Source organism: Mixophyes fleayi, chromosome 4 (assembly GCF_038048845.1).
Source record: "Mixophyes fleayi isolate aMixFle1 chromosome 4, aMixFle1.hap1, whole genome shotgun sequence".
NCBI classification, from domain to species: domain Eukaryota; kingdom Metazoa; phylum Chordata; class Amphibia; order Anura; family Limnodynastidae; genus Mixophyes; species Mixophyes fleayi.
In genome coordinates, this window is record NC_134405.1 from 39701162 (window position 1) to 39715159 (window position 13998).

The window sequence follows — 13998 nt, forward strand, 5'->3', positions numbered from 1 at the left end:
CATCGCCTTTCCCAGATGACGTACTGGGAACACTACCATCAGGACTGGTGACAGAACCTGGTTGCTGATTATGCTCATATGTGGACTGCTTTGAATCCATTATAATGAGACCAAAGCACTTGTAGTGCTACAAATTGTTTTTTATACTGCTGATAAATCTGACTTTTGACAGCCAGAACAATTAATTGCAAAAAAAATTGGAAACATCCCAAAAGCACTTGGACTGCTAAATATTTTTTTTTTAGACTGCTGACAAATCTGACTTTTGACAGCCAGAACAATTAATGCAAAAGAATTGGAAACACCCCAAAAGCACTTGGACTGCTAAATATTTTTTTTTAGACTGCTGACAAATCTGACTTTTGACAGCCATAAAAAATAATGCAAAAGAATGGGGAACACCCCAAAAGCACTTGGAGTGCTACAAATTGTTTTTTATACTGCTGACAAATCTGACTTTTGACAGCCAGAACAATTAATGCAAAAGAATGGGGAACACCCCAAAAGCACTTGGAGTGCCAGAAATTGAACAAAAACGCTCCTCTATTCTCCTCTTACTGCTGTAACAACTGGTATTAAGATTAGAATGGTATTGAATAGAAACAATAATGTGTCCAAATACTGATCTGTCCCTGCGCTGATATAGCCAGTGTGACCTAACCCTGCTCTCTCCCTCTGTCAAATGGCGATGGATTGCTGTGGAGGCTGGTATTTATGCTTTTCAAATCTCACGAGAACCGAGCTCAGAAATACGAATACGTTGCGATGACGTTTTGCCTCGATTTCGATTCCGAATGGGCGGGAGAGTACCGAGCCTGCTCGGCTCGCTACTCAGATAGGCTAAATTTGGTAGGATTCGGATCTCGGGTAACCGAGCCCGCCCATCTCTATTTATTATCGTTATGTTATTTAGTTACATTTAATGGAAGTTAGTACAAAGATTAGTGGGAAGGCTGTGGCATATGGAGAGGGGGCTGGTGAAGCAGCAGGAGTGATTTACCCTGCCATCACGTGTGCAGGTTGGTACCACCATCCTTATGCCATATATGTTCTAGAATTGCAAGTAAACAGTGATATTTATTGTATTGTCACAGCTACCCACGGCTCTCATGCTGCCGTCACAAGATCTACCACCCCTGAGGCTTGTAGTGCAGCAACAGCGAGATAGATCCACAAACTCTGACTGTGAAGGCATGCTTGGAGTTGTAGTTCCTTGACACCTGTAGAGTCACTAATTGTATTTCTCCTAAAATACTGCTTGGTTTTGCCTCATTTATGTCTTAAATTAATTATGAAGTTGAGGGAATACACAGACTGTTTTTATTACAGGCAGACAAGGTATAGGTTGTAAATCCAAGCTTGGTGACCACAGATGTGCCTGGTTGGTTCATCAGCGTCCTTCAAGATGCCTACTCTCTGCGTTTAGGAAACGCCTCTGCAAGCTATAAGTGTTTGTCTTTGTTTGCAGGGAGGCAGAAAAACTTTACAATCAAATCAAATTTCTGCTGCTCCACAATGACTGCCAGCTTGTTCTGTCAACCCACGCGTTTTAATGGAAATCCTGCAGCAACTGCGCAAATTGAGGTGCACCAAAGAGGACTTGCGCCTCAGCTGTTTTGCGTTTCATAAATGACTAGCGCTGTGAATGGATGATGTCACACTGCCCCTATAAACTGATATCATATTGTCTGTAAATGATTTTGCTATAATTACTGATGATGTTATTGCGATATGATTGGTTATAGATGTATTCCTATAGGTTGCTGGGCTTTCTCTTGATCTATTTCATTTGTTTCAGAAGGATCTGCCACTGCCAAGAAAGAGCAGCGGGTGAGTACACTGGGGTCATGTGGGCACGGGGGAAGTGGGTGAGGAAAGGATGGCAATGTTTAGTAGGGCAGAGTCCTCTATGGCTGGGTGCAGGATAGTGACATGTGAACCATCTATCAATGGGAATACAGATAAAATTCCAGTGCCATACACAAGACAGATTATAGCACCCTTATGGCTGGACAAGGGGAACACCGTTATTACATTGGGATAGAAAGTTTTGCTTTTTTTTGATACAGAGCTTAGAATACCTAGAGCGGGACATGATAGATACAAAGCTTAGCACCTCTAGGTGTGGTCATGGGGAATACAGAGCTTAGTTTATCTATAGCAAGCATGGCGATACTGAATTTAGCATAGAGTAAGATAGTTGTCTAGCTGGACATGGGAGATACAGAGCTTAGGTTATATAGCTGTAAATGAGGGAAACAGAGCTTAGGCTATTTAGCTGGACATGGGGATACAGAGCTTAGGCTATCTAGCTGGACATGGGGACACAGAGCTTAGGTTGTCTAGCGCTGGATATGAAGGATACAGTGGGGCAAATATGGGAAAACAGCATTTAGTGCCTCTAGAGACAAACATAGGGAATATAGACTTTGGCACAGCTAGGGCCAGTCAGTACGAGTAGAAGTTTTAGCTCCTCTAGGGTTAGACATGGGAAATACAGAGTTAAGCTCCTGTACAGACAAAGGTCGGGAATACATATTTTAGCACCTCTATTTTTGGATAAGGGGGATTCAATTTTCATGATGTCTAAGGTCAGATATGGGGAATACAGAGCTCAGCACCTCTAGTGCCAGTCAATAGGAGAACATAGCTTGTAAATAGTGGGACATAGACAATACAGACCATAGAATGTCTAGAGCTGTACATCGGGATACAGAACGTAACATATCTAGAGCAGGCAGGGTATACAGAATTTAGAATGTCTAGAGCTGCACATAGGGAATATAGAGCTTAGAACCTCTATGAATAGTAATGGCAAATATAGAGCGTAGTACCTCCAGGTGCTAAACTCTGTATTATCCATAACCAGCAACTAGAGATGCTAAATGTTGTTTTACTCATGACCATCCCTAGAGATGCTAAACGCTGTGTTACTCATGCCCAGCCCTAGAGGTGCTAAACGCTGTGTTACTCATGACCAGCCCTAGAGGTGCTAAACGCTGTGTTACTCATGACCAGACCTAGAGGTGCTAAACGCTGTGTTACTCATGACCAGCCCTAGAGCTGTTAAACCCTGTGCTACTCATGACCAGACCTAGAGGTGCTAAACGCTGTGTTACTCATGACCAGCTCTAGAGATGCTAAACGCTGTGCTACTCATGACCAGACCTAGAGGTGCTAAACGCTGTGTTACTCATGACCAGCTCTAGAGATGCTAAACGCTGTGCTACTCATGACCAGACCTAGTGATGCTAAACGCTGTGTTACTCATGACCAGCCCTAGAGATGCTAAACGCTGTGTTACTCATGACCAGCCCTAGAGATGCTAAACGCTGTGTTACTCATGACCATCCCTAGAGATGCTAAACGCTGTGTTACTCATGACCAGCCCTAGAGGTGCTAAACACTGTGTTACTCATGACCAGCCCTAGAGGTGCTAAACGCTGTGTTACTGATGACCATCCCTAGAGATGCTAAACAATGTGTTACTCATGACCATCCCTAGAGATGCTAAACGCTGTGTTACTGATGACCAGCCCTAGTGATGCTAAACGCTGTGTTACTCATGACCATCCCTAGTGATGCTAAACGCTGTGTTACTGATGACCAGCCCTAGTGATGCTAAACGCTGTGTTACTCATGACCATCCCTAGTGATGCTAAACGCTGTGTTACTCATGACCAGACCTAGAGGTGCTAAACGCTGTGTTACTCATGACCAGTCCTAGAGATGATAAATTCTGTATTATCCATGACAAGCCCTAGAGGTGGTAAACTCTGTATTACTCATGACCAGATGCTAAACTCTGTATTATCTATGAAACTAAGAATTACCCATGACCAGCCATTGAGGTCTAACCTGTGTACTGTGAAAGTCCAGCTCTAGGGCTTGTCATGGGTAATACAGAACTTAACACCTCTATAGAACACAAAGCAAGGCTACAAAGCAAAGCATGTCTAGGCCTATAAATTGTGATGCAGAACTTAGCATGTCTACAGTTGGACATAGGGCACACAGGGCGTATGATGCCTACCGCTGGACATGAGAACACAGAATTTAGAATGTAGAAAAAGGTAGAAAAACCGCACTGGGTGTAATTAATGAACTCTACCCTTCAATAATTCCTGAAATAAGTAGTATTCAAAATAAATAAATACCCTCTTGAAGGGTGCACCCCACACAAAAAAATCAAATATGAATAGAAAGAGAGAAAGAAAAAAGTAGTGTATCTAACGTTTAATAAATTAACATAAAAAGAAAAGAACTAATGGAAAGAAATGAGCGAAATATGGTTAAAAAAGTATGTATAAAAAGTGATTAAAAATGCAAATAAATTGCATTGCCTCACTAATAACTCTAAGGGCTAGAAATTATAGTGAATAGGATACAAAGCGCTAGACAAAATTGCACCTTCCTTGGACAGTGGAAACTTAAAAAATAATAAAAATCCTCTTATTAATTTAGCATAGATATTGGATTGATTTCCTCTGATTGGAATTACAGAGATATAGAATATATCTTGTAGGAAGCATAAGATACATTAGTGAAGCGCTATGGATAAACCATAAAATGCCCTCTCTTGGGGCTAGAAAATGGTATGTAATAAATAAAGTGCAAAGCGCTAGTATAATAATAGCAAAGTTCACCCTTTTTATAACCGATAGAACCTCTAATAAGGATCCTCTAAGTAGGTATTGGAATTTAGAATGTGGTATGTAGTCAGGGGAGACTGGGACCTCCCACTATGGGACTGGCACCCCCCTGGGCCGGATCCCTTAGTGGGCTACCTTTGGCTGGGTCACTTGGCCATCTGCATTTTTTTCCTTTAACATGTTCCTAATAGGCTGCTGAGTTGAGTCTTGCCCCCCGGGCTCAAATATGCCAGCCCTCCCCTGTATGTATTGTATTGTAGAAAGGTAGTATTGGAGGAGAGTAGAGTAGGATTTGTGACGTACAGTGTTTAGAATGTTACGATGAGATAGACATGGTCATATGCACCATAACATGTCCTAGAATTGGACATGGGGGATATAGAACTTAGAATGTCTAGAGTTGGACATGTGGAATACAGATCTGAGGAGCTCAAGAAGCAAATACGAGTAATACAAAGCTGAATATGGAGAATCCAGAGCTTGGTACACCTTGAGGTAGAGATGACTGATACACATACACACGTGCACACATATATCATAGGATTGTATTCTCACAAACTGCTATACTCGTTTAGTTAGAGACACAGATTCAGCTTCATATTGAGGTAATGCAATTCTAAATATAACTGGGAAATCTGTACTAATTAGTATTACTTGCACTAATGTTTACTAACAGACATGATAAAAACATGGAGGCAGGTGTGTCCACACGTGTAACAGATCTGTAACATACATGCAGATGCACGCTGAGAAACATACAAGCAGTGAAACACACATCTGCAGCCACATACATCTCCATATTCCCATCTGCTCCCCCCCCCTCCTGTCTGCGGATCTCTCTGCTTCCTTTTCCCTCTACTCGTCCTCATAATATCCTTGTCATCTCTCTCTCTCTCTCCACCCGTCCCTCACTTCTTCCCCCAGGTCTCTTCCCCTCCTGTCTACTAAGGTACGTCTTTGTCTCTCTCTCCTTTCCCTCCCTCTCTTATCATATCCTGAGGATGTAAATCCCTCCTCTCTCTCTGTCTTTTATCCTCCCCATCACCTTCCCTTGCTCTCTCTACCTTTACATCACAGCTTCCTTCTGATCTGTGCCCAAGCTGCTTTATCTCTCCCGTCCTTTTGTCCATAACCATTACCCTCTCCTGATCCATCTTTGGCTTTCTCTCTCCCTTCTCTGACTATCCCGTTTTCCGGCTCTCCCTCCTTGCACCCATCAAATCTCACCCTCTCCTATATTAACCCCCCTCCCTATTTTGTCCTGTCACCCTCTTCTCAATATCCATTTCCCCCTCAGTCTCTCATAACCATAATACCTCTCCTGGACTCTCCTTGATTACCCTATGCCACTCTCCTCCATCTGTGACACATCTACTCACCTGGCCGAGGTCACCTACCCTCACCAGCCATGTTCAGACGCACCAAGAGGTAACTCTGCTGCCACAGGAAAGGGGAGACAAGGGGGGGGGGGTAGTTGGGTAAATTAACAAGGGCGAAAAGAAATAGAAATATATCTGCTCTGTGTACCTCCCAGCCATGGGGGAACCGGTGCAGTGATGACTCTTTGTGTTAGTGCTTGTGATGACGTTGCTCTATGTTCAGTTAGAGTAATATCTTGTAGCTACAGCATAATATAGGTTGATTTATGTAATATGTGTCCATGTCAGCTTAATCTAGACATATGTATATACTCTGTAGATATAGGCAAGTATTTGTGCATGTTTACAGTAGTACTTTGTGTGTGTGTGTGTGGATATTCAGAAGCCTTCCAGACCAATGCACTGCGGAGGGCAGAGGAACCATTTTGAGAAGGTGAAACTTGTCTGAAGAGCTGACACTTAGATAATGTTATGAGGGAAAAAGTGAATTTTGTGCTGCAGAACACTCTAACATACAGAGGACATAGTATAATACATGGAAAGGATGGATAACACTAACATACCGTGGATACAGTACAAGACATATAAATAATCATTGGGAGAAGGAAATTCTGTTCTGCAGAAACTACACTTGAATGTACAGCACATATAGAACACATTCAGAGGCGATGCCGTTGGGATTGGGGAGCCTGTCCAGTGGAGCTTACACTCTAATACAGTAGAAGATATTGATGTACAGAGTTTGTTAGGCAGAATAGAGTGCATGTTCAGCACTGAAAGGCATATTTTATTCATGACTGTCTCTGATTGTGTGTATTGAGCGTAGCACGTGTGTGTGTGTGTGTGTGTGTAAGTATGTAGCGGATCTCCCTGGGGATGGCGCGCTGTGACTCGTATCTGCCAGCTGAGCTGTCTAGTCTGAGATTCCAGACTTACTGTCTGTGCTCATCTCCCAGCGCTGTGTGTCAGTCAGATGTGTTTCCAGGGCCTTTGTTCCTGCATACATAAATCATACTTATTAGCATGGAATAAAGATGCAATCATACAAACCACAGCTTTCTCTTGCAGTTGCAGAAGCAGCAACAGGAAGAGCTTGATCCTCACAAGCAGTAGCTCTCCCACCCTTCCCCGGCCACACTCGCCTCTCCCGGGGCACATAGGTAAGTGTTCTGAAACTGGGGCACACCTGATACATGAATAGAGTGAACAATGAGAGTCTGATCCTCCCACTACACGGTGACACAGACTAATGAGACATGGAGCCTGACCCTCCCACTATAGGGTGACCCAGACAGCTTAGTGAGATGTGGAGCCTGACCAGGGCCGGACTGGGACTAAGAATCAGCCCTGGCATTTAAATTACACAGGCCCACCTGAGGCCCAGCAGGAAAGAAATTGTGTGCCGCCGCACAGCGGCGGCGCCGAAAAGGGCGTGGCCACATTGTGGTGTGGGTGTGGCCAACATGGGGCATTGATACATACATTATAATAAAACATTACATTTATCACACCCTCCCATCCACATCACGCCATCTCCCCAGACACATTATGACACCCCCAGCCCACTGTACTTATCTATGCTTCTGGTGCTGCTGACATCCATCAGCATAGAGTGAGCAGGGAAGCTCTTAGTCTCAGGAGATTACCACATCTTGTGAGACTTAGAGCTCCTTGGCTTGCTCTGCAGGCTGTGTCCTGTCCAGGGACTGGGAGCAGCTATCCGCTCATTCCTCCTAACCAGAGCTGGATTAACGCTCGGTGGGCACGGGGTATTTAAGACAGGGGGTCCCTATTATGTAACATGGTTATCATATTAGACAAAATGTTAGACAAATACACAGGCAATACTGTGTGCAATACTGTTAGTTGCACGCAGCTTTGCCTTCACAAGCAGTACAGTGTGAAGTGGGACTTACCTCCCAACTGTCCTTGTAGTCGGACCAAATCTCACTAAACGAGACAGTCACCAAAATTTGGGAATTCCCCACCAGTGTTCTTGTCACTTTCACCACCTGTGGCTGCTGGTGTCTTTAGTAGCTGCTTGTCTGGATCCTCGAATGCTGGAGGCCCTATTTTGAAAAAAAAAATGGGTACATGTAATTTAGAAACCTCCAACCAGCCCTGGGGGTAAATGTATCATACCCCGGTTTTCTCAACTCGCGGGAGATCGTAGTCTTCGCAGCTTAAATTTAAAGCGGCGCTGCCTTGTAAAGGGAGGTTTCCCTTTACAAGGCAGCGCCGCTTTAAATTTAAGCTGCGAAGATGCCGATCTCCCGCGAGTTGAGAAAACCGGGGTATGACACATTTACCCCCCGGTGTTTAATCAATGCAACCCATGTTTTATAATTAGGCCTCCCTCCAGACTAAACATTAAAATACTAGCATTCACGTTTAATAAACCTATATACCTCCCTCCAAACAACCCCAACAATAAATTAAATCGCATTTACGTTTAAGAAATATACCTATTTCCCACAACCATCACTGTCATTAAATAATTCCTATTCACATTTAAAAATAGACATTATTTTTTTCCCAAACAGCCCCACTTTCAATTAATAGCCCCCAAAACATATTATGCCACAATAGTGCCCCAGTTCGTACAATAGTACGCCCAAATGATATTTGTCTCTTATTTCCCCCCCCAGTGGCATACTGTTTCTTATTATTCCCCCCTTCCCCGAGTGGCATACTGTCATGTCTCTTATCCCCCCCCCCCAGTGGCATACTGTCATGTCTCTTATTCCCCCCCCCAGTGGCATACTGTTTCTTATTATCCCCCCCCCCAAGTGGCATACTGTCTTGTGTCTCATTTCCCCCCCAGTGACATACTGTTTCTTATTATTCCCCCCCCCCTCCCCGAGTGACATACTGTCATGTCTCTTATTCCCTCCCCTTCCAGTGGCATACTGTTTCTTATTATCCCCCCCCCCCCAGTGGCATACTGTCTTGTCTCTTATTTCCCCCACCGTGGCATCCTTTCACTTCTCCCCATTTTCTATGTACAATCCTCCTCCCCCCCTTTATTGTACTCACCTGCATGTCTCTACTCGTTTCCGCTGTCGTCTGCCTTTTTCTGCTGTCCGCTCCTCTGACAGCTGCAGGACCCGGCCAGGACATGTAGCGCTGCGCGCGACACATTTCCTCTGGTGGCTGGTTCCTGGGGAGGAGCCAGCCACCAGGAAGCCTGTCAGTGACAGGCTGTACGACTCTGACTGCCCTGGACGCGATCATGTGAGTATACAAATGCTCACATGATCGCTGCGCAGGGGAACGGACCGGCCCAACTGACCATCGGCCCTTCTGGCAAATGCCAGAAGTGCCAGATGGCCAGTCCGCCCCTGAGCCTGACCCTCCCACTACAAGGTGACACAGACTAATGAGACATGGAGCCTGACCCTCCCACTATAGGGTGACACAGACTAATGAGACATGGAGCCTGATCCTCCCACTATAGGGTGACCCAGACAGGTTAGTGAGATGTGGAGCCTGACCCTCCCACTACAGGGTGACACAAACAGACTAATGAGACATGGAGCCTGATCCTCCCACTATAGGGTGACCCAGACAGGTTAGTGAAATGTGGAGCCTGACCCTCCCACTACAGGGTGACACAAACAGACTAATGAGACATGGAGCCTGACCCTCCCACTATAGGGTGACACAGACAGATTAGTGAGATGTGGAGCCTGACCCTCCCACTGCAGGGTGACACAAATGGACCAACAAGCTGGAAGTCTAGCCGCCCCATGCATGGTGACACCGTGTTACCAATGAGATTTGGAGCTCTCAGAGTGGGTGACACAGAGAAACCATTAAGATGTCCCTCCCACTTCAGGGTATAACATTTACATACAATAGGACCAATAGTATACATATTGAAGTTAGGGAGTGGACTGACAGGGTAGCAATGGAAGCAGCTCCCCTCTTCAGCTTACTGAAGCTCCATCTATTGCACAGTCCATGGTTACTGTCATAGCCAAAAGAGGCCTGTGATTGGATAACAGCGCAGGCAGCTTCCTATTGGTTATTATAACAGCAGCTGTATAATGAACAGTAGAGGGAGCTCCAGTAAGCTGGAGAAGGTGAGGAATGGTCTGTTCCATGTACATGGGGATGTGACAGAGTAATGTTTGGTTCTGTGAGGTGTGATGACTACACATAACACTCCGTCCTGTCTCTGTTTAGGGGGAAGCCCTATGGATAGTCCTCGGAATTTTTCTCCTAGTGCGGCTGCTCATTTCTCATTTGCATCATCACGCAGGTAAATAGAGGATGTATAATATGTGTGTGCAATAACAATACTCACCCTGTAAAGTGCACTGATGTGCTGAGTGGTCTGCCCTGTGTACATCATCTCCGCAAACTAGAAATGTACCTAGGTGTACAGAGAGGTGGACAAATCTGAGGAGGAGCAATGTGTAAAAGTGTGATCACTATAAGGGGCAGATTCAATTCGGCAATGCCTGATATAATATAAGCTACACTATATCCACTGACATGTCCGAGGTGCCTGATATAATATAAGCTACACTATATCCACTGACATGTCCGAGGTGCCTGATATAATATAAGCTACACTATATCCACTGACATGTCCGAGGTGCCTGGTATAATATAAGCTACACTATATCCACTGACATGTCCGAGGTGCCTGATATAATATAAGCTACACTTTATCCACTGACATGTCCGAGGCGCCTGGTATAATATAAGCTACACTATATCCACTGACATGTCCGAGGTGCCTGGTATAATATAAGCTACACTATATCCACTGACATGTCCGAGGTGCCTGGTAGAATATAAGCTACACTATATCCACTGACATGTCCGAGGTGCCTGGTATAATATAAGCTACACTATATCCACTGACATGTCCGAGGTGCCTGGTATAATATAAGCTACACTATATCCACTGACATGTCCGAGGTGCCTGGTATAATATAAGCTACACTATATCCACTGACATGTCCGAGGCGCCTGGTATAATATAAGCTACACTATATCCACTGACATGTCCGAGGTGCCAGGTATAATATAAGCTACACTATATCCACTGACATGTCCGAGGTGCCTGGTATAATATAAGCTACACTATATCCACTGACATGTCCGAGGTGCCTGGTATAATATAAGCTACACTATATCCACTGACATGTCCGAGGTGCCTGGTATAATATAAGCTACAGTATATGCACTGACATGTCCGAGGTGCCTGGTATAATATAAGCTACACTATATCCACTGACATATCCGAGGCGCCTGGTATAATATAAGCTACACTATATCCACTGACATATCTGATGTGCCTGGTATAATATAAGCTTTAATATATTTACCAACATGTCTGAGGTGCCTGGTGGTCTCCAAAAAAGAGGTAAAGAACCAGCTGGTGGCTATGATTGTCTGAGGTCCATGTCCCACAGAATCAACTACAAAGACGTTTCTTGTTAAGCAACTTATACCGTATGTGTAAATACAATGAAGGGCACTTTAAAGATAAATCTTAAAAAATGTTTTTGTTTGTAATTAGATTCGTGTTTTTTGCCTCTCTATCTGGTTTATTGTTTGCTGTATAGAAATAAAATTAATAATATGGGGGGGCTAGATGGATGTGTTTGTCGTGATATAAATTTAGGTATCCAGATTGCCACACAATTATGTTGTATGGATAAGTGCTCTTAACCTTTCAGCAGGACAGATGGCCGCCGCTGGTCTCTTGCATCCCTTCCATCATCTGGATATGGGACAAATACACCAAGTTCCACTGTGTCGGTGAGTGATAAACCCTCTAATGGGGAATGAAAACAGCTAGGTGAAACAGACCATTATTATATTCTTCTTCTTCCCTTTAATTCATTTAGATGTCCAGGTAGCCGCTGTACTATATAGTCATATTTAGTCTGGTCTGGTGTTGACTAAGCCTGATTGGACAAGCCTCAGGAGCCATCCAATCAGCCTCAATTGATAACCAGATCATGGTTATCAATGACCTGGTTATAAGTAGTGAATACCGAGTATAGATGCCAAGGAGGGTAAGAACCTCCCATATGGAATGTCTGTGTTCTACTTGAAAGGGTACGGAGGGCTTTCAGTCTTAAAAATATGTGACTGGTTATCTTCCTTAATTCTGATCATCTTTCTTTCTGTCTTCTCACTTCACTACTTCTACCTTCGTTTCACCTCATCTCTCGTGTTCTTGTCATTGCCGGATCTTTAACGTCTACCCTCTACTTGCCCATCTATTATCTTCTGTATGTTTCAATTCTCTCCACCTGTCCCTTTCTTATTGTTCCGCCCCTTTCCATGGAATCATTTTCCTACATCATCCTCTAATTCTTTCTGTTTCTTTCAATTTCCACTTTTTTTCTCTTTCTAATCCACATTATGCTTTTGTTGTCCTATTGATTCTAAACTTTTGTTCCCGCCGCCCTCTTCCTCGTAGTCCTCCTCCTCTTCTCAGGAACGCTTACACCAGCTCCCCTTCCAGCCCACCTTGGACGAGCTTCACTTCCTCTCCAAACACTTCGGCAGCACGGAGAGTATCCCCGATGATGATTGTGGGAGAAGGTCACCGGCAGTTAGACCACGGTCTCGAAGTTTAAGGTTAGTTGACCTCATTGCACAACAAGTAGTGGAGACTGATCTCAGCGTTGGTGACTTTACCTACTGGCAATTACCATTTTATTAGCGTCACATGGTCCATATAGAGGACAGACTAAACTGGGTTTTCTATCCCAGTCAATGTCTACAGAGGTGACACACACACACAGGTTCAACAGACGGTCACGCAGCGTCTCATACTCTAGACTTTAGGCAGCACGGTTGCGTAGTGGTTAGCCTTTCTGACTTACAGCACTGGGGTCATGAGTTCAATTCCTGACCATGGCCTTATCTGTGAGGAGTTTGTATGTTCTCCCCGTGTTTGCGTGGGTTTCCTCCGGGTGCTCCGGTTTCCTCCCACACTCCAAAAACATACTGGTAGGTTAATTGGCTGCTAACAAAAATGACCCTAGTCTGTCTGTGTATGTGTGTGTGTGTTAGGGAATTTAGACTGTAAGACCCAATGGAGCAGGGACTGATGTGAGTGAGTACAGCGCTGCGGAATTGGGGGCACTATATAAATAAATTATGATGATGATGATGATGATGTTTACTAAATATGGAATAAGGCAAGAGAGGCATCTGCTTAGCGCAACACTTTGAGGGACAACTATCTATCCAGTCAAATCCATGCAGGAGGTATCTGATAGCATAGAATTAGCCAGTAGGGTGTATAGTTACTAAGACACAGCAACGTCATTCATTGTGATTTAGTGGAGAGCATTCTCTGACGACGGCCCTGGTGACATTGTCTTCTTTCCACAGCCCTGGACGTTCTCCTTCCTCTTATGACAATGAGATAGTCATGATGAACCATGTGTACAAAGAGAGATTCCCGAAGGTAAGGCAGATTTTTTTTAGTATCTATTCAGAAAAGAATATGCAGAACACAGTACTCGATAATAACGGCCAAGTCCAACGGACTGTCATCACCCTCTATTACCCTATTATTTGTTACTGTGGTTTATTACAGAATAACCTCCATGATTTGTAGATGCAGGCTAGAAAATATAACGGTGTGGGAGGGGGACATTTTATTAAAATATCGTTGTGACGGTAATAAATAGTCAATACAATATTGCAAATAATGTCTGTGTAAGTGGTAGCCACGTCAGTGTGTCAGTATTGTTTAGGAACATTTATATAATATAAGGAATTATTGTAGATTAGTGTGAGCACAGAACACTTTGCAGACTAACAATTTCCTTTTTAAATTATGCGCACGTTATACCATATATTTTATTTTCACCATGTGGCCACAGATATTATGCTGAAAATGACAACATAGAATAACTGAAAATTAAATCCTATTCCTGTCTGGCATGCAGTAACAAATAGCCCCTGCTAATGGCCTCCTGCCT

The 13998-nt window shown here is 44.0% G+C and overlaps 1 protein-coding gene across 4 annotated transcripts in view; it reads left to right on the forward strand.

The window, feature by feature from the left end:
- Positions 1 to 13998, forward strand: part of MAST1 (microtubule associated serine/threonine kinase 1) — a 63745-nt gene that overhangs the window by 26763 nt on the left and 22984 nt on the right. Inside the window, exons 2-7 of one of the 4 annotated variants that reach the window (XM_075206683.1) lie at positions 1802 to 1830; positions 7100 to 7191; positions 10220 to 10295; positions 11728 to 11809; positions 12480 to 12640; positions 13403 to 13478. In XM_075206683.1, coding sequence (XP_075062784.1) covers positions 1802 to 1830; positions 7100 to 7191; positions 10220 to 10295; positions 11728 to 11809; positions 12480 to 12640; positions 13403 to 13478 — 516 coding nt within the window. Of the gene's footprint in view, positions 1 to 1801; positions 1831 to 5514; positions 6081 to 7099; positions 7192 to 10219; positions 10296 to 11727; positions 11810 to 12479; positions 12641 to 13402; positions 13479 to 13998 lie in introns of those variants that run through there. The other 3 variants (XM_075206684.1, XM_075206685.1, XM_075206686.1) reach the window with 3 other exon arrangements.